We start from the raw sequence: 22,896 nt of genomic DNA on the forward strand, positions 1-22,896 counted from the left end.
AGTTTCCAGATTCATCAAGCACAGACCCTTCAGTAGGACAAGTATTTGGTGTGAACTGACAGTGAAAAACTCATTCCTTCTTCAACAGAAGGATTTTAAACATTAAAAAGTACGCATGAACCGAATTACATCTAAAAGAGATCATTTTGGACAAGTCAGGGTACAATTTTTGTTTTGGATGCGAGAGGCCATAGGTTATATTCTAAGAATTGCCTTTAACTGAGTCTTAAACATAAGGTCTACTAGCCAGCTGAATATGATAGGATACAGAGTCATTCCTCCTAATTTCTAACCTCGGAGAGAGGCAAAAACTGAGCAACACACATCAACAGTACATTCGTGGCAAACAAAACCTACAAAAGCAGTAAAGCGCAATAAGTACCCTTTTAAGTAGAAGGAACGCACCACAATCCCCACTGATTCTCGCTTTAGGCTGCAACGATTCTCCAAACTCCGCGAAACCTGAAGGAAACGACCAAAGTCATCCGACATATAAGGTGGACTCAATCTTATAGCTGCGGGCAGATAAAAATGGATTAGTAATTTCGTCGAACAACTGGTGAGCGTACCTCGTGAAACAGCATATATCAATCAACAGGATAAACCAAACAATCCGATGAATCAATCTCACGACTCACGAGCATCGTAAATCAATCTATAGCTCTGGTTTAATTAAACCGAAACCAAATGAAGATAAATTAGTTCAATCTGGTTTATATAAACCGAAACTGCGTCAAAACAACGGAACCAAATTATAATATAAATTAACTAAACCGAAACTGCGTCAAAACAACGGAACCAAATTAGAATATAAATTGAACCCTAAAAGGTCGCTTCTCATAGCTTCCTCGACTTTGCTTCGCGGTGGTGGCAATGGCTGCTTCTTCTTCGTTTTTTCCTCTTTCTCATCGAATCTGGGTTTTCCCTCTTATCATCTTCTTTCTCTTATCTTCGGACGCGGCGGCGCTCAAAAATATTGGTCCCGGCGAGCCAACTCTGAGTGTTAGCCTTACTCCGTGTGAGCGAGTCCAAGTTTCAGGCTATTCGAGAACCAAATTAGGAAAATATGCTAACTCTGTTAGGGTAAACTTGGTTCCAATCCCAGAGAGGCAACACAGCAAAATCCAAGTTTGTGTTCACCGCAACGCTACACTTAGAATGTGCCAGTGTGAGAAATCTAATTGGAAAAATCTTCAGAGAGGGATCTGGAGCAGCTCTGTAATGTCTCCGTATGATAAACTCTACATTGATGTGAGATTCAGTGGTAGCGAGTATGAATCGTCTGGTTCAAGGGTCACCATCAACGTCACAGAAGATTTTCAAAAATGGCGGATTTTTTGTCTTGTGGCTGGACTCGTTGTGATCTTGGTAGCACCAGGTGTTAGCAGCTGGCTACCTTTTTATTATACAAGTTCTATGGCAGTTGGCGTTTTTCTAGTAGTTTTGATCATTATCTTCCAGGTTATGAGGATATTGCCGACTGGGAGGAAGAATGTTATGTATCTTGCGTTTTATGGATCTGTGGTTGGTGCTGGATCTTTCATTCTACATCAATTCTCAATGATGGTCAACGTGATTCTTGTTAATTTTGGCTTGAGTGAGGATATGTATAATCCGGTTGCGATCCTTGTGCTTGTTGGGATAGTTATTACTGGAGCTGCTTTTGGATTCTGGACTGTGAGAAAATTTGTGGTTTCGAAGCATGGAGGTGTGGATGCTAGTGTTGCTCAGTTTGTGAAATGGGCGATGCGTTCTGTTGCTGCTACGTTTATTTTACAGAGCAGCCTTGATATCCCTTTGACAATTGGAGCTTTTGTTTTAGCTTGCTTGATCGGTTTTGTTGTCAGCAAAATGAACGGCATTGTAGTTCAAAGACTTTGGCTGGCTTCAGCTGACACTGGTGAGAGACGTCCAATGCATGGAAGAGCGGAGTTCCTTAGTCGCCCTGGAGGTGGACTGTGGAAGAGTGGTAGAACTGTACCTTCATCTTCTGGCTCTCCTTCTTATGGTATGATCTCACCGTCTTCAGTTAACCGGAGAACACCGATCAGAAATCAAGATTACTATTCTACATACCACAGAACGCCAAACCAGAAGAAGATGTCGAAGAGAGAGTATGAAGAGTTGACACGAGAAACGACACGAGAAGCAATGGCAGGACTTGCAGCTTCTCCAGGATTCAGTGATTGGTTAGTTGAGCATGCTGACAGAATCAAGTTGCTTCCCACTGATAGCTATGATGACGAATTGGGTAGCGAATCAGATTCAACCGGTGAACAATCCTGGACAGGTTTTTTCTGGTAGAGAATTAACACCTTTGAGGCAACTCTTGACTACTTGCACGACACATACTACTTATTATTAACTTGGCATGAATCAGAACGTTGTAAGGGTTTTACCGCATTCAGAGAATTTAGGGGTAGGTACGAGTTAGGTTTAGAATCACTCTTTGTATAATTTACAATTTTCCAATTCTAAGCAGCTCAGGTATTAGTTACGCAATTGTGTAGTGATGAATTTGGTCCTTTTGTTTCTCCCATAATTGTTGGTCAAAAACAATGAAAGTGAAACTGTTCTTTGACAAAGTGAGAACCAAAGTTGTACTATTATCTTTCAATAATTTTCATTTGATTCTATAATTTATAAACCAGAAAATCCCCAAAAATCCTCCTGGGACACAGCTGCGCAGTACACAGTTAAATAATTACAACCAAAACCATAAACTAAAACAGAATCTCAAAAAATGAGAGAATCTAACTATTTTTGGTACATTTGGAAACAGTGATATCAACTAGAATGTAACAACATGTCAAGGCTCAAACCCAAGCTTAAAGATGTTTAGTGCGACACAATCTGTTTCATAACCAGAAAACTATAGTCAAAGACTAATCTAAGGTAATGAAGAAAAGGGGACACCTGGAAATGATCTTCCAACAAACAGAGAGATTCGTGGAACATTAAATAGAGAATCAGTAGTAAGGAGTGTATAGTATTCTTGCTCATCTTGAGGTAGATACAGGCTTGTCAGTCGTCTAGAGAACCGCCTTCAGGCAAAACGCAAAACTCGTTCACAGGCATACCATTTAGGGTACTTCAACTTACGGCCCTTCTCTGATTCTCATTCTGCATATGTTTTTCAAGCAGTAATACTTGAGAGGATATGAAACCCAACTATAGCTGAAGTAAGTTCGATATAAATATGAGGAAGCTTACAAAACATTCAGAAGGGTACATCAAGCAGAGTTTCCACTTCCCACTCCTGCAGCATTTGGTGTTTGATTTAGCTCCTTTGTACCATTTACATTCCTACTAAAGGAGTTACTCATAGGAGATGTTGCCTAGGAAAGTGCATACAACAAAATACCCCCTTAGAACAGAAAATAAAAGAAGGCTCGACATAAAGCAGAGAACCATCGGCTTAGAACCTAGACAATAACAAAAATACATGCTTTTTATGACCTTAGCACAAGTCTTCCTAGAGAATATTCAGATTGTAAAAGAGATATTGCTTAAGTAAATATATGATTTTAAACAGGTAATACAGTGGAAAGACCTTCTCAACTTACAGAAACAACAAAAAAGTATAACGCCATGATTACATTTGCACTGCAGCTTCCTTTAAGGATAGTCTAGAAGACCACAAAACATGTATGAACCAGATTGCATAAACAACAGGGCATTTGGTCTAGTGGTATGATTCTCGCTTTGGGTGCGAGAGGTCCCGAGTTCGATTCTCGGAATGCCCCTTTGACTTTTTGTAAAACCAATGCTCTAAATGCTAGCTCAGACTTATTGCATACAAATTTGTATTTTGATTTTTTCACAGATAACATTCATCATGTCACCAATGTGTCTCTACCTAAAACTCAACCAACACTAATATACAAACAATCCACCAGAAAGTCAACTAATAAAATTTCAGATGGTTCATTAACATCTTCAACCATCACATAAAAAATAGATTGAACCTAAGTCAACTGTTAATCTTAACAATAGAAGAACATAGAAAATGTTTGAATCATATTGCATAAACAAGAGGGCATTTGGTCTAGTGGTATGATTCTCGCTTTGGGTGCGAGAGGTCCCGAGTTCGATTCTCGGAATGCCCCGTTGACTTTTTTATAGTAGATGATCTAAATTCAGGCAGAAAACTGCTAATAAAATCAAATCTTTACTTAGTCCTAGTTCTATCGCAATCAGAGCCAAGTAAGAAGTACGAACCATATATTACCCTTTCATTTCAGCAAGTAAAATTATAAGGTGCTTAATGGAAAGGAAAAGAAAACATACCGCTCCTCACGTACAATAGATAAATCTGTAACCAGTAACCTTCATCTAGGGAGGACTATAATAATATAGTAAGCAGCCACATTTACCATGAATGAACTGCATAAGCAAAAAAAAAAAATGATTTCGATTTAAGTTTCTACTGAAAAAGCAAATGAAGCAACAAATCTCTGAAAGAAAAGAGAGAATAGTAATAGGCGGCATTAACCAAACAATCTGTAAAAACAGGGCATTTGGTCTAGTGGTATGATTCTCGCTTTGGGTGCGAGAGGTCCCGAGTTCGATTCTCGGAATGCCCCCTTGACCATTTTTTAAACCATATGTTGTAAGTTCCAGTTTAGTATTATTACATATGAATTTGTATCTGGTCCCTCATTTTTTAACAGATCACATTCAGCCTTTCAACTATGAGTATTTACCTAAAACTTCAGCAATGTTACTTGCGGATTATCTACAGAATCAGTCAATAGCTAAGCATTTCATATAGCAACATGATCAGTCAGATGTTAATGCAAACAAGATCACATGACTAATTCTTCTACGTTTTGTGGTGGAAGAAAGCTAAACAATTGGACCAAAATATTTCTGGATTTTTTCCATACAGAGTTCAATATAAACCAGTGTTTTACACAAAAATGCAAATGATCATTTCATTAGAATATAATAGATTAGATCTAGGAACATCCTCTACTAAGACTAAAATATTTATTGTTAAAGTCAACTAAGAGAATGGGATCAAAATCTGACCAAATCTACAACGTTTCTACTTTCAATTAAAATGCTTAACAACTGGGCATTTGGTCTAGTGGTATGATTCTCGCTTTGGGTGCGAGAGGTCCCGAGTTCGATTCTCGGAATGCCCCGCTGACCTTTTTAAGTAAATTGATCAAATTTCAAGAAGGATATTGCTTAGTTTATATAGTCCTAGTTCTACCGCAGAACTTATTACCCTTTCATTCAGTAAGAGAAGTGCTTACTGCAAAGGAAAAGAACAACTTACCACTCTTTCACGTACAATCGATAAATTTTTGTAACCAGATTCCTTCATTTAAGGGGGCCATCATGTTTTCTGAGTAGCCAGATTTACATAGAATGAGCTGCAATAACAGAGAAAGACTTTTGATTACGAATCTGCCGGAAAAGCAAACGGAGCAACAAATATCTGAAATAAAATAGAGAATGCTACTAGGAGGCATTACCTGAACTACATAATAAAACAGGGCATTTGGTCTAGTGGTATGATTCTCGCTTTGGGTGCGAGAGGTCCCGAGTTCGATTCTCGGAATGCCCCACTGACTTTTTCTATGTAGAAGATCAACATTCCAGCTGACAATTTTTCCATTAAAAAATCGAACAATTAAAGGATCTGCAATTCGATTGTCCTTCTTACATAAAGAACCAAACAAATTTACTTTTTATCTACAAGATAACAAATAGAGGACACTTACAATTGCTGTATATTCTCCACGAATGAGCAGCTAAGTATAGGAAAAGGATCGAGTTCCTGCCTTTAGAATGAGTAGCCAGTGCAGAACCATGCCTTTAGTACAATGGGACTTGTTTGGATAGTTTCTACCAAAATTCAAGCATGCAGAATCGAAGCCATTTGCAAAGGAAAAAACTGCCAACAAAGAACCAGATAAAACCAAAACCATGCAATAACAGGAAAATAGGATTTAAAATGAGAAATAATGGTCCTGGGATTAACCTATAATGCAATAAGTAAACCTAACTAAGTATACCACTGAAACACAACAAATCTAGCCCAGAGATGACAATTTAAATGCTTTGTGAATGCCTGAATCTAAAACAATGACAAATCATAAGGCTGACAAGAAAAGTTTGGATTCAAATTTGTTCAGGATACAAATATATTTAGCACAAATTCTACAATGGGAAATGAGCCTTTGAAGACGATTCTGAGTTGTTCTCCAAATCGACGGTTGAGGATGATGCTTGCCTAGAATCATAACCAGCCAGATGTTATCTGAATCACAATTGACCTTCCCGTGAGAATCAAAAGTTACAAGATATTATGTCATATTCAAAAATACAGACTGACCTAGATCATGACGAGATAGAAACCCCTCCAATAATCTCCTGAAAAAACAGAAAATTTATGGAAACCGTTCTGCAAACCTTTCATGAGATGCCTAACAAGTAGCTAGGGCTGCATTTACTGGTATGGAGAATCAGTTGTACGGAATGTTATTGTCTTCTCGTTGATCTTCTAGAGGAAGAAGACGGATCTAGGAAAGCATCAATCAAAAAATTATGATCATTTAGGCATACAAGTATGCTTTTCTACCATTTTAGGGTACTTAAACTTTGGGGACTGTTCGATAAAAGCAGGTGGTCTTTGATAAGTCACAGATGCAGCTCTGATCAAAATCCCAGCAGTTAAACCCCATATCATATAATTCTTATCTCCTGTTCTGTAGTCAAAGTAGTGGATCAAATACTTTTCGCCCATCCACTCTCTCTCCTCAGATCTTCGGTTCTCATCCTGGACCAAAAAATGTTGAAGAAATGATGCTTCAGACGAAAAGAAACAACTACAAGTTAAGTTTCTTGATAAGAAAACAAAAGAACCTTAAGAAACATTTCCAACGGTGCATCAAAAACAGCTTCCACTTCCCCAGGATTTGGTATCGGATTGAATTTTGTTTTGTCCCTTAAGATTCCTATCACAGGAATTACTCTAAGGAGATGCTGTAAAAAAATGACTCACATGTTAGGAAAACATCAATCAGAAAAGGAGAATTTTAAGAAAGCTTGAGATACAGCAGAGAACATTTGCCGTAGAGACTAAAAGACATCAAAAAATATACACAACTCCTACTTAAAGAACATTCAGGATCAAACACTAGATAGCATTCAAGAAGGTAACTTTAGCCACCAGATCTATGCTACTATGATGTAATACAGCTAACATGGAAGTTCAAGAATCAAAGCTAAATAGAGCCACAGATAACTCATTCTATGACCCTGACGTTCAAGCACGGATCAGCAAGAGAGTCTGTAACATCTATTTCTTCGGCAATCCCAAATTATGATCTCACTAAGTAAGAACATGGTTAACCAATAAGACAAATAAAATTAGGACCATTTTCTTAATACCTTAGACAGAAATGGTTCGAGTGAAGTGACAACATCAACAAGGGAAGGATCCAATCCAATCTCTTCCTCGGCCTCTCTGGTTGCAGTCATCCCATCATCTTTATCATCCTCCTCCGTTTTACCACCTGGCAGTGAAACTTCTCCTGCAACCAAAAACACCTCAAATTTAGACCAATTCACACTCTACTTTTCTAATTCCAAGGCATCAACTTTAATTCTTTAAAGAATCTATGTTACAAACATTAAAACCCTCTCTGATCTTGTATGATTAAGGCCAGCACACACAAAAAAAAAAATCACTCCTTTACTCACTTCTACTCGAATAAAACCAAAACGAACCTGAGTGAGTAGACAATCGGGAAGATCTCTTAGTGAGAATGACACGCAAATCACCATCGTCTCCTTCGAAGATAGAGATCAATACAGCCGCTCTCTTGGGTCTGAACCTCTCAGGGTCTTTTGAAACCGGAGCAATAGATTCCTGAAACCCAACCTGAGAAACCACTTTCCCGGCGGTCTCCTGATCTGTCTGCGTCTCCTCAGCGTCATCAAACGAAGAAGAGGGCGGCGGCTTGTAACGGCGGAGCTGCTGGGCCAAAGCAGCGAGTCGAGAAGACCCACCACCGAAAGAGGAAGTCGCCGTCACCGCAGGCTCCATAGATTTGCAGAGATGGGTTGTTGTGCGTACAAGTGAGGGAAGCCTACGGCAAAGCAAAAACATCAATCCGATTTGAGGAAATGGATTCTGTGTTTGGCAAATCTAATCATTATTTCATATTTGGATTCGACAAAATTCAGACACATCTCTCCTCGTGAGTACACGTGTTCCGCGTCTTGTTCCTCTTCTTTTTTGTCTTCTCGTTCGCTCGTGTAAAGGTTGAAGCTTTATTGTGTGCGACTTGTGAGAAAAAAAAAAAACATTTCCCCTTTTTGTGACAACAACTTAATAAAATGAAATGTTGCGATTTATAAATTTTCGTTATATATTTTTTTATATATTTTTTCGTTACAACATTTTTTTTACTGATTATAAAGAAGTGAGGCTTAATATGAGACTCTTCACTCTTCAGTCTTGTTGAAACCTCAATTATGATATTACTTGTCGCAAATTTGAATCGAATAATTACTGTCAAAATATGTTTATTTTTGTGAGGGCTATGGTTCCGATGAAAAAATACATGAGCTCCAACCAATATGTATACAATTATTAATTATTAGTTTGACCAAAAAAATAAAAAAAAATTATAATTAAGCCAGTCTTTGGTAGATTGCAAAATCTACATTGACAATCATTTTTTCACATAACAATTTGTTAGCTAGCTTATTTGAACTAAAATACAATTGGAACTGGTAAACCACCTTTTACAAAATTCAACCAAGTAATTGAAGGGTTGGCACGATCAAAAGGACTTTTTCTTCATATATTAAACCAGACAGTTGAGATTAATTATTCTTGTATTCTCTATAGTATATATTAAGCATGATCATAGAGATCAACTTTTTGAGAAATTACTACATAGCACACGGTCCTATATCATGTTCGTGGCTCATAAACAATATATACAACTATATATGTTTATCTATAGTAGTAGCCATGCATGTAAAAGGACTGCAACAGTCCTTGATTCTTTAAAGTCTAACCAAACTTATTTATTGTCTCAAACAATTTTTTGTCAGTTATCAAATGACATTATGTTAGTTAATATATAACTTCTATCAGACTGTTTCTTGTCGTGATTGAGTTTCTAATTTCCTTATCTCCTTGGCGTTTTTCTACGTGCAGTTGTTTAGACCAAAGGAAAAACAAAACACAACAACATAGACACATAGTAATAATCGAATAATCTGACAAAACTAGAATATGGAAATGTAGAGAGCAACAAAATGGGAGAAAAAGAAGAGAAGAAAGAAAAAGGCGAGGAGATCATCACGGCCGTTTACAAGGTTCACCTTCACTGCCGGAAATGTGCATGCGACATCAAAAAGCCTCTCCTTCGATTCCAAGGTTAGGCTTCGTTCATCTAAACGATGATCCCCAAGTTTACAAAGTTTTCCTATAAATAGAAACTAGTAGTTCCACTATTTCAGAGAAGAGATGGATACTAAATATCGAGAGTTTTTCTTAATGTTTTCAGTTTAGTTTTATCCAAATTACTTTTATACATAGAGATTTTCGCATGGCTTTTTTTTTAGGCTATAGTGGCCGATACAATACTAGGCAAACTATGCCATCAATCTCAACCAGCAAAATGATTTAAAAAAACAAATTAGGTGGAACATCATCATATATAGTTATCACATTTGGGTTTAGTCACGAGCGTGGTGTTAATCAATCACTTGGAGGATTGACAGTGATGTAGTAACATTTTGATTAGTCAATAATATAATATTGTAGGGGTTCATGGTGTGGAGTTTGATTTGGAAAAGAATGAGATCAAAGTAAAAGGGAAAATTGAAGTCGTGAAGATTCACAAGCAAATCGAGAAATGGAGCAAGAAAAAAGTTGAGCTTATCTCTCCCAAACCCTCCGAGGTTAAAAAAACCACAACAACAACAACAACCACTTCTGTGGTAGAGAAGAAGAAGACCACCGAGGTTAAAAAGGTAAGTTTTTTGCTTCCATAATTAATCGCATTCAATTATCATATATATGTTTAATTATATATGCCGTACCTATATATGTTTTTGGATGACTTTACTCTTTAAGTATGGGTTTATCCACAGGAAGTTATCCGTACGACAGTACTAAAGGTACACATTCATTGCGCACAGTGTGACAAAGATCTTCAGAACAAACTCTTGAAACACAAAGGTATGATCGAATCAATACTTAAATAATATGAAATGAAGGGGGAAAACGTATATAAATGAATTTCAAAATACATTTTAGTTTTGCATATTGATTCATTCGTATAGTGATTGGATTCTAACTTGGTTATTTTGGTAGCTATTCACACGGTAAAGACGGATACAAAGGCGCAAACCCTAACGGTACAAGGAACAATAGACTCTGCAAAGCTTTTGACCTATATAAAGAAGAAAGTTCACAAACATGCAGAGATCATAAGCTCAAAGACCGAAGAAGAGAAAAAGAAGGAAGAAGAGGAGAAGAAGAAGAAGAAGGAAGAGGAGGAGAAGAAGAAGAAGGAAGGTGAGAAGAAGAAAGAAGATGTAAAAGTAGAAGTGACCAAAACGATTACACAAGTTGTGGAGTGGAAAGAGAAAGTAAAAGTTGAGGGTCAAAAAGATAAAGATGGAAACATACCTTACTTCGTCCACTACGTCTACGCTCCACAATTGTTCAGTGATGAAAACCCTAATGCTTGTTGCATTGTCTAGTTACTGCAGAGTTATATATGTTTGTAGTGTTTTGTTCATATATATGAAATCAATACAGTACTATAAACCAAATTATGTGATGTTGTACTTGTATGTTTTTGACAATATAGAACGTTCTATATGCCTTCTTTTTTTATGTCAGCATGTTATATTAATTACAAGTGTGTATGTAGTATCTTATCAATTATATTTTGGATATAGTTCTACCAAAAAAAAAAAAAAATTTTGGATATAAAGTTTTATGTTATAATTCAATGAAATTATAAACATATTTTCACGTATATCATAGTAATAATTATTGTGTCGTTAATCTTGATATCAAAAATCTTCTTAAAATTATTATTTATAAATTAGACCAATTTATGATTATACGGCTAAGTTTCTTGCCATATTCACATTAACTGACAACTTGTGAACTTTCGTTTTAAGCATTACGAGTTTTTTTTTTTTTTTTTTGGATCTTCTCAAATCTATGAAATATAAAACACTTGATATGTATCAAATCTATATAGTATATAAAATAAAACATGAATGTGAAGATTTTTTAGTTTGAATCATAAAATTTAAAATTGAATTAATAATATATATAATCTCAAAAAGATTTAGAGAAAATAAGGTATTAAAAGAAAGATATATATTCAAAGGAGTAACACGTTTTAGCAATTAACTAATGTCGACGACTTAAAGATGTGATTTTGGTCTGATTATATCATATAACACCACCATATCTAACAGTAATTGCGTTATATATATCTTTCGTAATTTTTTTAACTTTCTCAATCGATTTTAAATAAGATCTTTGTCTTATATATTCGATCTTCCTCTTAGTTTATAATTTATAGATACGCCCAAAATTTAAAAGCTGGCTAAGTTAATGTGTAATCTTTTTAAGCTTCCCCGTAAGATATTAGCATGTAATTTGATGGACAAATTACTTCAAAAATGTGGTCAATGTATTGGTAATAATTAACAAGTTGGAAGATTTGTTTCTTTTTTGTAAACCTTTATAGTCTACATAATATTTTTGACTATGTAAACTTCCCATATTAGTTTTTTTTTTATTTTTTTTATATTCAACATTTCTCTGTTCACTGCATTTTCCATAGACCTTTAGAAACAGAAATTACATAATTACTTTCCTAAATTCTTACGTTGACCGAATTTTTATGTTCTTCTATTTTATTCTTCAATTTAGATATTGTACCAATTAAGGAGACCAACTCACAAAGACAGAAGTGATGATGATGATAAGTACAGCAAACACAAATATCATCACAACTTGATCACTTGCCAATAAATGTAAATACAATAAATACATTTTTACAGCAGCTGACGCAATAAAATTTATATTTTACTTACTCCATACAACATAAAATACAACTTTATGAAAGAAAAATAAAATAAAATAAAAAAACATGGGAAAAATAAAATATATCAAGGAAATAATACCCTTATAAAATTATTTATTCAAACGTTTTAGATATGATTATTAGATAAAATAAACTTTGGGCTTATTATGATCATGTAATTTATAAGTAAAAAGTTCAAAAATTATTAATTTTCTCCGAGAAAATCACGGAAAAAAATAAAAAAATTATGATCTCTCACACTCACTCAATCACTATATTCAGGTGGTTCATATATATCATGAAAACAAATAATAAAACAGAGAAATCTTAAGATAGCTAAAAACATGGAGAGGAGTTTTTGAAAATTCCGAAAAATCCCCAGAACTTTTCTCACAACGCAAGAAGAGCCTATTTTTTCTCAGATTTACTTTCCTTCAATCTCTCCTTTTTTTAATTTATGACTTTTATTTCTTTCTCCTTTTGCCACATATTTTGCTCCCATCACCTTTTTCTTTTTTCCTTCTTCTTCTTCTTCACCAACACTATAAATTTGCTCTCTATCTTCTTTGTATAAACCACATCACAAAATAAAAAAACTACACTACCAAGAGAGAGATCAGAAACTAAAGTATTAGAGAGAAGTAAAACACATCAAAAACATGTGTAGTAAGATGAGTTATGGTAACAGAGATGAAGATGAGTACTCTCTCTTGTGTCCCAAGAAACAGAAACATAATAACAGTGGAGGAGGAAGAAGAAGAGTCCCAAGAAGAGGGCCTGGTGTCGCTGAGCTTGAGAAGATCCGTCTCGAGGAACAACACATCTCTAGAAACGTACAACTTCCTCTTCCTACTACTCCGCTGGATAAATCTCCGGCCATCATCGACAGAACCGGTCCGGTTTACCCTTTCCAGTCTTATTTCTCGACCGGATCTTTCCCTAGTGATTTGATTCCTCCGGCTCCGGTGTTTCACAGGCAGCATGATTCGTCTCTTCACTATCTCCCTCCGGTACATAATCATTAAACGTTTTATCATTTTACATTTTTTTGGTGATATATACTGATTTGTGTTTATATTGTTTTGTGTGTGTGTGTGTGTATGCTATAGATGAATCTACCGAATCAAGGATCTGGAGGATTTTATCAGTTTATAGATCCAACTTCAAACCAAACATCTTGTCATGAAAATGTCACTCATCAATATCTAGATGAAGAAAAGGTCAATTGTTTTTTTGTTTTTTTTTTATTTTTTTATTTTTTAGTGTAGTGTTGTAACCTTAAACAAAATCAAAAGTATTCAATTTTTATTGATTCTTACGAATCTATTTTGATGATTTATTTAACAGATCCTTTCTGCGAAAAGGCCATGGTATCTTATGGCAGAGGCCCCTAATTGTAGTCTTGGACCGACCATAAATTTCTCAAGGTTTGTAATTTTTAGGTTTAATTACCTAGTTTCTTGAGTTTAAAACGTTCAAGTTTGTTTATATGACCTTTTATTTTCTTTCTTTCAGGGATGCTAAACAACTCAAATCACTAGACCTAAGATTGAAAAATCATATCCAAGATTCAGGAACCACAAATAGAAATCCAATTACCATTGATTCTTCTTCTCCGACGATTTCTCCTATACCGATTTTCGCAAATGCTGCACTCGATTTCCCGCGGTTTTTACAGGTAATTTAATTTCCATATTTTTTTTTATGAGTTTGGTTGATCAGTTTCAATTTCATTTTCATCTCCTTTTTTCTTGTATAGAATGAACAGAGAGAACAGGCTAATCATGAAATCATTGCACGAAGAAGCGGTGCAAATTTTCCGGTAAATAGAAAACCATTCTACAGCTTCTTGCCCTTGAATGAGCAGTGTACTCCCGACCAAGATCGATCCTTCAGCTTGAGATCCGAGAGATATGATTCAGTTACTGATCAGGGCATTGATCTTCGCCTTAAGTTATAAGAAAATGATTTCCTAAGCAAAGTGTTTTTAAAATTGAATCTTTATGTCATGAGTTTGTACTTTGGGATAGATATAAAAAGATCTGCCAAAGAATTGGAATTTTTTTTTGTTCTTTTTGACAAGAAACCACATGATGCGGGTGAAACAAACATACTTTAACCATGGCTACTTCACCTTCAAGAATCAAGATTAACAATTAAAGACAGAATAGGTGAGGCATATTATACACCAACTAAAATTACAAATTAACTTAGCACATGAATAAGTATTGAAAATTGTAAGAAATTGGTTCATTTTCATTTCATTTCTTATCTAGAGACTTGAGAAATAGAGATAGATGAAGGAGAAGACAGACAAATTAGAGAGCAAAGGCAAAAGTTATCACATACATATTCCAATTGGGTTGCTCGATCACACATATGCGGATATGCCTATTAAAAAGCAATGAGAACTTCTGTTTAATGATAATCCCAAGTCAATCCCCTCTCGTATACAATGGCCAATATACATAAAATTCCAAGCAGATTGTTCTCTGTAACAGCATTGTTCATTTATCTTTCGACCTGGCTATCTTATAACCCAAAAAATTGTTTATCTTCGTTCACTACACAAATTTTGTAACTCTTTAATTTATAAAGTAAAACCTCTATATAATAATAAATGTTTGAATAATTCTATGTTTAATATGTTTACCTCTCCTCCCTTTGGAATTTCATCTGCTTTGTATAACGATTTAGTTTCTTTTGCTTAATAAAGTATTTCAGTGTTAAAAAAAAAAATGTTGGGACTATGATATTTTTTAATATATAGTAATGTTTAATTTATTATTTTATAATATGAAAATATTATTATTAGTTTATAGAGGTATGTTTTTGGATATGATTTAAAAAATTGTCTTTTGAATGTTATAATATTTAGAAAAACTTTTTGACTACAAATACTATAGATATATCCACTTCATATGATATACATTAATTTAAATTTATGATTAATGATCTTAATTGTTGTATATTAACAAGCCTATAAGACTATCATCAAAATGAAAATGCTATATATTTAAAGAATCCAAAATTTAAAGAAGATTTTGGCTATTTACGAAAGTATACTACACGATTATATAGTTTGAAAAGACAACATAACAATTTTTTTATAGAGATGAGTTCTAGGAGAAAATATATATTTTTAAAAAAATCATAAAAGTATACATAAATATTATATATATATACGTTAATTCAGATTAATAATCCAAAGACAGGATAATTATGAGTCATGCTTAACTTCAAAAAAGCAAACTATTTTACAATATCCAAATGTTAAACGTATAATAAATTGACTTAGCACATGAACAAGTAATTAAAATTGTAAGAGATTGTAATAAATGGACTTAGCACTTGAATTTGTAACCTTATCTAGAGACTTGAGAAATGAAGATAAATCAAGAGAAGAGAGACAAAGTAAAGAGCAGAAGGCCAATAAACATATCCAAAACGGGTAAGTCGTTCTCACGTAAGCCGGTATGCCTATTAGAAATCCAACGATCACAATAATGAGAACTTCAGTAGAATAATCCCAAGTCAGTTCTCTGGCGTATACGATAGCCAGTATACATGAAATTCCAAGCAGGTTGTTCATTGTAACATCACTATATATCTATAAAAACAAAAGCAAAAGATGAATAACTCATAATCTGTTGAGTTGTAAGTTTCATTAATGGAGTTTGAGCAAAACCAACCTCAGAGAATGTATCTGATGTAATTATGGCCTTGTCTTTCTTGCGATAGAAGTGAGCAGACAAAGCATGATTTAAGTTTCTAACCAATGGGATCACTGCAAAGACGACATAGAAGGATGGAACTCCAGCTGATACCGACAAAATCTCTATGTTCATCATGAATGGTCTTGCAAAAAACATGACAATCATGATTCCTACAATGACTTCAGTGGAAGCTCTCAAAGTTTTCTTTGAGAAAAACTTAGCAAAAAGGCTTTCTTTTGCTTGTTCCACCTTCAAGACTCCAACCTCCTCCTGAAATCGATTTAGAATAATAAAAAGAAAACCTAAGTGGAATCATTGGACTTTTTATTGAAACTCTAGACATTAATTACTTTCCATTTATATAGCACCGTATATTACCGGTTAAAATTCGTACACAAATGGAAAGTAATTAATGTCTAGAGTTTTAAGATACTACATATATATGATATAAGTAGTATTGTTGTGTCTTTTTCACAAAATTTAAATTTCATTTAACCAAATCATCAAAAAAATATATATGTACTTGTTTAGAAGAAGGACCATATATATCAGATTTACTTGCACAAAAAGAACAGTCTTTAGAAGACTCTTCTCCCTCCTTTTTGTCCATCCTTCGAGCTCTGGTTTTTTTTTTTTTTATAAATAAGATAATATATATATAGGCTCACCGCCTGAAGACCAAAGGAACAAGAACGCATGATATCGATGCAATGCTAAAATGGTGAAAATTAAAAAGTGAAGAAAACAAATTTTTAAAAATGCTAAACGGACATAACAACACTTTATATTCATCTGATTACGCACCAAACAGCGTGTAAACATACAACGCAGACAAAACATTGGAAATACATCGGCCGATTGGGATCGAAATAGGGGAAACTATGGAATCGTGAGAGAAAATAACTCTTGGAAAAGGTTCACTTCTCTAGAGAGAGTTGACATGAAGATAGATTAGGACAAGAGAGAAGAAGTAGAGAGCAAAAGCCAAGACACATATCCAAAACGGATACGTTGATCTCACATAAGCTGGTACTCCTATTATGAGGCCAACAATCACAATAATGAGAACTTCTGTTGAGTAATCCCAACTCAATCCTCTCGTGTACACAATCGCCAATATAATTGTAATCCCCAGCAGATTGTTCAATGTAACATCTCTGTAGATCTACAAACAAACAAAAAACCACAAAACTCATTTACTTATATGCTCTGACAAAGCCATGCAGATAATATCATTACAAGTTAATTAGTGGAGGTTCAGTAAAATTACTAACCTCAAAGAATTTATCTGATGTGATTCTCGCTTGGTCTTTCTTGCGACAGAAGTGAGCAGACAAAGCGTTCTTTAGGTTTCTTGCCAAAGGGATCACCGCAAAGACAACATAGAAGGAAGGAACTCCAGCCGATACCGATAAAAGTTCGATATTCATCATGAAAGGCATTGCAAGAAAGCTGACAATCAGAATCCCTATAATGACTTCAGTGACAGCTTTCAAGGTTCTCTTTGTCAGCAACTTAGTAAAGACACATTCATTTAGTATTTCCATCTTCAAAACTCTATCATCCTCCTGCAACTAACAAGTGCTTTCTTGATTTCATAATCTGATCAAACATGTAAAAATGAATTGATAAGAGTGTTATGTACTTACAGCTTGGTACTCTCTTTGTGGCTCGGCGCTATCCGCGGTGAACTTGTATTGTTTCAGCCATTTTTCAATCCCTTTCTCGAATTCAGTCTCATCTATCTCACCATCTCTATCACTGTCGAAATCAGCGAGCAATGTAGTGGTAAGCTCATGTACGTCACACTTCATTCTCCCCAACACCCCAAACTCCACAGTCAGATCTTTTAACTCTGAAACTTGAATCTTTCCGTCTCTGTTGACATCGATCTTTTCAAACAAACTGCATAACAATAGCCAGTAAGAATTAAGAAACAGAACAAAATCAAACAATTTGTTGCATTAAATAGCAAATAACAATGAAAAAAAATTGGATATCAAACCTTTTCAAGCTCTCTTTACTTAGTTGTTTGTCTCTTATAAGGCTTTGAGGTGCAAAATTCTGCAAGTGCTTATGAACTTCTGACATAAGCTCAAACCTCGCGTTGTCTAAGCTCTTAACTTGGTCCACTTTATCAAAGTACTGTCAATTTTGACCCAAAAAAAAAAAAAAAAGGTTAAAGAGTAGGCAAAAAAGATACGAATCTTGAAGCTTTACATCATTATTTTGAGGTGCATCATACCAAATAAACAAAGAAGAGAACACTTGCAGAACCAGAGACTATGAGTGTAATCAAAATGATAGAGTCATCCCAAGATTTTGAGTGAAATGTCTCTGAAAAGGTGACCAAGACGAAGGGGAATAAAGTCAAGAGCATAATCCCTGCAGCTTTCCTGTTCTTAGGATCTGCTCTTACGCTAGCTCCTGCATACATACCGCACAGAAGACAATATATAGGCTCGTGCTTAAGATTCTTGAAAAAGAAAGAATTATATTATGAAAAAAATCTGTAAGAGATTTAAACTCACCAGCAAGATCCTTAAATAGTTTGTTCCTGATAAATTTTCGCCTTGGACTCTTTGTTCCCTGGCATCAACTTATAAAAATCACTTCATGATACAATACACTCAAAAAGAGACGAAGAAGAAGAAGAAGAAGATGATCTTACAGAAGTTGTAATCTGGACTTCTTCGTCACTTGTGGGCGAATCTGATGCCAAAGCAGGCAAGCCAAAGACAACACAAGCTCCCCATTGCATTGTCAAAGCAAAGACACTGTATCCCACAGTAACTGCAACGTTATTACCCACCATCGAGTTTGCCATTTCGCGGCTTCCCATTAGTCCAGTCGCTGAGACCAAACCCAAAAGAGACATGATGGTAAGATCTTTAGCAATACTCAAATATGTCTAGACTATTTATCTAGAAGAAGCAGAGATGACTTACAGAGAATAAGGGCGATTCTTGGGAACATTGTAAGAAGAGGGAAGATGATACCGCCAAAGAAACCAACCTCGAAGATGACAAAGAGCTTAGACCTTCCTTTAGACAAAAAGTATTCACCGATTATCAACAGACAACCAAACGAGAAAACTTGGAAGATGTAACCTTTCATATTGTCTGCACATGGCAGAAACCCGTATACATGAACACAAGCATTATCGGAAACTAGATTTGGCGGATCAAGACTGAGAAACTCGTTACTGGATCTGTCTTGGACTCCATCGGAGACCAAGATCGAGTTATTATTATCCTCAGACACAGAACTTAAAGCACGACAGTTCACTCCAGAGATCAAAGCTAATAGAGGGAGAAAACACAGAAACAGAGCAAGACGTGCCATGAAAGTAATCTTAAAAACAGAGTTTTTGGTGAGTAGTTTGGTCGGATCCTTCTCTTTTTACGCGCATATATACACACACGGAAACAATGTTATGGCAAGTGATCTTTCGAGAGATTTTGTCGTAATAGAGAATAAACTAAGGTTTATAAACTTATCTCTAAAAATTATTGAGTGTGGTTTTCAAAGAACGTGAAATGAATAATACACCTCTCTTCATATTATTAGCTTGTGAGTTGTGATTATTATAATGTAAAGCCCCTCGTGGTTTTTGAACATAATGATAGAAATATAGAATACATAAAGACTTTTTTTGTTTTGAAGATCTAAAGAAGGACTTTTTTTTTTAAGGTTGATAAAATTGATGAAGCTAAGCGTAATTAAAACTTGACTTCAACAATTATTTCTAATTAAAAAATCGGGAAAGGTACACCTCCCTAATTATTATTAGCATGTTATTATTATTGTATATGCTTATCATTATGTAAAGACCCTCGAGGTTTTTGAACATATATGATAGAAATATATATATTGAATAGTGAAGACATTTTCTGTCCAAACAAAAAAAAAGGCTAATAAGACATTTAAGTCCATGCCTAGTTGATAATATTAATGAAGCTGAAGTTAATATATATTTTAAAACCTGACTTCAGCAATTATTAAGTCAGATTTAAAAAATATTATTAGGAGGTGATTATTATATAGACTTATGATCATATTGTAAAGATCCTCGAGGTTTTTTTTTAACATATTAATTGAATTAAGAAAGACTTCTAGTGGCTTATTAAATTGATGGAACTTAGGTTAATGTTATAAAAAATCAAGAATTATTGACTCTGTTCTTAAAAGAACGTGAATGACACCTCTCGAATTATAATGATTTGTATGTAATTATTAATATTGTGCTATAAATGACTGTTGACTAGTATTAAGTTAAGATCGTTTCAACAAACTTATAATTTCCTAGTTCAACTTGTGAATAACCAACAATCTTCAGTATACAACTTTGAACCTTAAACATCAATGTAGAAACCAAGACCACTTCTGGTTTATCAGGGTTATGGTCTTATGGAACTAGACATGTCTTAGAAATGCAAATACTATATGCTAAGTAGAACAATGACCGTACTAGAGTGACTTACTTGCGTGGAAAGATACCCGTGTATTGATGTTTAAAGATTTTGTTTTCTCAGTACATTTTTCCTTTACATTGTAATGCTTTATGAAGCAAAGCAAGAATGAAGGAAAAAAAACAAAAAAAGACAAGTTCACTCCAGAGGCAGAGTCCTAGGAATAGCGGTGAGCAATGAGAATAAAAGGGATGATATAAAAACCAAATGCTACAAAGCTTGCCCATAAGGGATAAGTCGAAGTAATAGATGCTGGTACGCCCACTATCAGACCGAAGAACACAACTATGAGAACTTCTGTTGAGCAATTCCATGTCAATCCTTTCGCGTACACGATCGCTAAGATGATGGACATTCCCATCAGATTGTTCAATGTAACATCCCTGTAGATCTGAGTCCAAAAAAAGTCAAGATTCAGCAGCAAGAAGAAATATTTTCTAAAAGACAAGATTGAATTATGATGTGTACCTGTGAAAATGTGAGAGATGCTGCTTCTTGCTTTTCTTTTTTGACGCAGAAGTGAAGAGACAAAGCGTTCTTAAGGTTTCTAGACAATGGAATCACAGCAAAAGCGACATCAAAAGAAGGGATTCCTGCTGATGCAGACAAGAGAGATATGTTCATCATGAAAGGCTTTGCAAGAAACACAACAATTAAGATTCCTGTGATGACTTTAACTGTTGCTATCAATGTATAACCAACACTTTTCTTCTGCTCTTCCACCTTCAGACTCGGAGCAACAGCTGCGGCCTACACAGCATTTTCAGTCTCTTGAAAGTTAAAAACCGGGAACTGTAAGAGAAATGGAACAAAAAGAACTTTCTTCTTTTGTTAACTTACAGCGCAAGGTACCAAACCGGTCTTTCTTTCATTCAGCCATTTAGTGATTCCCTTAGCGAATTCTTCCTCGTTTACCATACCATCGTCATCTTTATCAAACTCTTTGAGCACAGTTTTCGCAAGCGCATTCATATCACACTTTAGTTTCCCCAGTTTTCCAAACTCCAAAGTAAATTCATTTAGTTCAGAGATTGCCATCTTCCCATCATTATCCTTATCAAATTTATCGAATAAACTGCAGATTAAAGTCTGTTAGTTTGCTATTAAAGAAAGCAAGAAACATAGCAAAAGAAAAAATCAATCATTGGTTTACTTTTTCAAGCTTTCCCTAGTGAGTTTCCCATCTTTCAGAATGCGTTTAAGCGAATATCTCTGCAATTTCTTTTTAACTTCAGACATGAGCTCAAACCTCGCTTTATCCAAGCTGTTCTTTTGTCCACTTGTATCTAAAAGCTGCAGAGATTAATAAATTTCAAAGATTAAACTCAAGATCTTGAGCTTAATAAGATATGGCTCTAGAGTTCTATATATATCATGTATACCAAAAGAGCCAAGAGCAAAAGAGTTGCGGAACTGGAAACTATCAGCGTCATTAGAACCATATTGTGTCTCCAAGATCGCGAGTTGAATAGCTCTGAAAGTTGCACAATGAGGAAAGGTATTAATGTGAGAAGCATGATCCGTGCGCCTTTCTTGGTTCTTGAATCTGTTTCCACCCTTGATTCTGAAGATTGAAAAATAATCGGAAGAAGGTCATAAATCTGCAGAAACTACAAAAGAAATATATTCACAATTATGTTACCAACCAAGAAGTCTCTTTAACAGCCCTGGCCTTGACTTCGTTGGATTCTGTAAGAGGTTTTTACAGACCAGTTTCATCAGACCATGAGATCATTTAAGATTGTTTGTTAAGTTTTGGAACTTTTTAACAAACTTGGAATATTTACCTTTTCCTTTTGCACCAGTTGATCACCACCAGTGTCCAAAACCCCCGTAGTACCAAAAATGATACAAGCACCCCACTGAATTGTCAGAGCAAAGACCGATGATCCAACCGTTGCCCCAACGAAATCAACAATCATTGACTGAGCAACTTCCGGGCTTGTAGATAGTCCAGTTACTGAAGAAGCAAAAACCAATATCAAATAAAGAAACTTTGATACACAAATCAAGGATTCAAGAATGTTGAAAAAGCTTAAATAGTGAGACTTACCAAGCGTAAGGGCAATTATAGGGAAGATTTTAAGAAGAGGGAAGATGATACCACCATATAAACCGACCTCAAAGATATCTAAGAGTTCTGCTCTTCCCTTGGACAAAAAGTAATCGCCAACAATCAGCAATGACCCGAAGGAGAAGACTTGAAATGCATAGCCAATGACGTTTTCTGCACAAGGAAGGAATCCGTATAGGTGTACACAAGCTTCTCTGGTTAGAGATTCGTTAATCTTGGGAGGTTCAAGACTGATAATCTCTTGTTGATTGTCAAAACCATAAGAGACCATCAATATCGGGTTTTTCTCAGACTCTGCAGGGACGAGAACACGACAGTTCAGACCAATGATCGAGGCTAGAAAGAGAGAAGTCAGAAACAGAACTAGTTGTGCCATTGGATTGAAACTGAGTGCGAGAGAGAGGAAGTATGTGTGCATTGACAATGACTCTCATCGTCGAATACATATAACATGGAGATTTACAAAAAAAAAAAAAAAAAAACTATTTAATTGATTTAAGCATAATAGGGAATACATCTAATATTTTCTTATTAGAAAT

The 22,896-nt window shown here is 35.1% G+C and overlaps 6 protein-coding genes, 1 long non-coding RNA gene and 5 other non-coding genes across 15 annotated transcripts in view; 8 read left to right on the forward strand and 4 right to left on the reverse strand.

The window, feature by feature from the left end:
* The window catches only part of LOC111832605, a 5,966-nt gene extending 5,356 nt beyond the window's left edge, over nt 1-610 (reverse strand). Inside the window, exons 1-2 of the long non-coding RNA XR_002835495.1 lie at nt 570-610; nt 383-462 (exon numbers count right to left, since the gene is read on the reverse strand). This is a non-coding gene — a long non-coding RNA (uncharacterized LOC111832605). The remainder of the gene's footprint in view (nt 1-382; nt 463-569) is intronic.
* A 213-nt stretch (nt 611-823) lies between these two features.
* Nucleotides 824-2,585, forward strand: LOC17899981. The gene has a single exon (XM_006303926.2). It carries the CDS (start codon nt 874-876, stop codon nt 2,302-2,304), a length of 1,431 nt encoding a protein of 476 aa, XP_006303988.2. The 5' UTR covers nt 824-873; the 3' UTR covers nt 2,305-2,585.
* Nucleotides 2,586-2,701: 116 nt separating this feature from the next.
* LOC17897617 (nudix hydrolase 15, mitochondrial) lies at nt 2,702-8,264 on the reverse strand. Of its 3 annotated transcripts, none has more exons than XM_023789996.1 (10): nt 7,747-8,264; nt 7,408-7,550; nt 6,880-6,999; nt 6,350-6,793; nt 5,736-6,247; nt 5,487-5,613; nt 5,288-5,384; nt 4,291-4,386; nt 3,214-3,338; nt 2,702-3,123 (listed from the first exon to the last, which is right to left on the reverse strand). In XM_023789996.1, the coding sequence occupies exons 1-4, from the start codon at nt 8,126-8,128 to the stop codon at nt 6,566-6,568; spliced, it is 873 nt and encodes a 290-aa protein (XP_023645764.1). In that variant the 5' UTR covers nt 8,129-8,264; the 3' UTR covers nt 2,702-3,123; nt 3,214-3,338; nt 4,291-4,386; nt 5,288-5,384; nt 5,487-5,613; nt 5,736-6,247; nt 6,350-6,565. The 3 variants fall into 3 exon arrangements, with proteins under 3 accessions (XP_023645764.1, XP_006303823.2, XP_023645763.1); XM_006303761.2 differs by having other exon boundaries at nt 5,736-6,274; XM_023789995.1 differs by having other exon boundaries at nt 5,487-5,653; nt 5,736-6,274.
* Nucleotides 3,675-3,746, forward strand: TRNAP-UGG. The gene has a single exon. It is a non-coding gene; the product is annotated as a tRNA-Pro (tRNA).
* Nucleotides 4,038-4,109, forward strand: TRNAP-UGG. Its single transcript has one exon. It is a non-coding gene; the product is annotated as a tRNA-Pro (tRNA).
* Nucleotides 4,515-4,586, forward strand: TRNAP-UGG. Its single transcript has one exon. It is a non-coding gene; the product is annotated as a tRNA-Pro (tRNA).
* On the forward strand, nt 5,079-5,150 carry TRNAP-UGG. The gene has a single exon. It is a non-coding gene; the product is annotated as a tRNA-Pro (tRNA).
* Nucleotides 5,507-5,578, forward strand: TRNAP-UGG. The gene has a single exon. It is a non-coding gene; the product is annotated as a tRNA-Pro (tRNA).
* A 998-nt stretch (nt 8,265-9,262) lies between the features above and the next one.
* On the forward strand, nt 9,263-10,882 carry LOC17900215 (heavy metal-associated isoprenylated plant protein 4). Its single transcript, XM_006306389.2, has 4 exons — nt 9,263-9,412; nt 9,803-10,011; nt 10,132-10,219; nt 10,355-10,882. The coding sequence occupies exons 1-4, from the start codon at nt 9,292-9,294 to the stop codon at nt 10,744-10,746; spliced, it is 810 nt and encodes a 269-aa protein (XP_006306451.1). The 5' UTR covers nt 9,263-9,291; the 3' UTR covers nt 10,747-10,882.
* Nucleotides 10,883-12,754: 1,872 nt separating this feature from the next.
* LOC17897748 (protein SPEAR4) lies at nt 12,755-14,055 on the forward strand. The gene is made up of 5 exons (XM_006306475.1): nt 12,755-13,105; nt 13,205-13,315; nt 13,443-13,522; nt 13,611-13,773; nt 13,864-14,055. Exons 1-5 carry the CDS (start codon nt 12,755-12,757, stop codon nt 14,053-14,055), a joined length of 897 nt encoding a protein of 298 aa, XP_006306537.1.
* Nucleotides 14,056-16,577: 2,522 nt separating this feature from the next.
* Nucleotides 16,578-19,166, reverse strand: LOC17898764 (sodium/calcium exchanger NCL). 2 transcript variants are annotated; one of them, XM_023790263.1, is made up of 8 exons: nt 18,760-19,166; nt 18,483-18,664; nt 18,343-18,400; nt 18,057-18,238; nt 17,817-17,956; nt 17,461-17,716; nt 17,086-17,379; nt 16,578-16,976 (listed from the first exon to the last, which is right to left on the reverse strand). In XM_023790263.1, exons 1-8 carry the CDS (start codon nt 19,154-19,156, stop codon nt 16,737-16,739), a joined length of 1,749 nt encoding a protein of 582 aa, XP_023646031.1. In that variant the 5' UTR covers nt 19,157-19,166; the 3' UTR covers nt 16,578-16,736. The 2 variants fall into 2 exon arrangements, with proteins under 2 accessions (XP_023646031.1, XP_023646030.1); XM_023790262.1 differs by having other exon boundaries at nt 17,086-17,385.
* Nucleotides 19,167-20,440: 1,274 nt separating this feature from the next.
* On the reverse strand, nt 20,441-22,733 carry LOC17899904 (sodium/calcium exchanger NCL2). Its single transcript, XM_023777140.1, has 8 exons — nt 22,337-22,733; nt 22,071-22,243; nt 21,930-21,972; nt 21,666-21,847; nt 21,437-21,576; nt 21,124-21,358; nt 20,752-21,033; nt 20,441-20,674 (listed from the first exon to the last, which is right to left on the reverse strand). Exons 1-8 carry the CDS (start codon nt 22,731-22,733, stop codon nt 20,441-20,443), a joined length of 1,686 nt encoding a protein of 561 aa, XP_023632908.1.
* Between the last annotated feature and the right edge of the window lie 163 nt (nt 22,734-22,896).

This window comes from Capsella rubella, unplaced genomic scaffold, assembly GCF_000375325.1.
Source record: "Capsella rubella cultivar Monte Gargano unplaced genomic scaffold, Caprub1_0 scaffold_1, whole genome shotgun sequence".
Classification (NCBI taxonomy): Eukaryota; Viridiplantae; Streptophyta; class Magnoliopsida; order Brassicales; family Brassicaceae; genus Capsella; species Capsella rubella.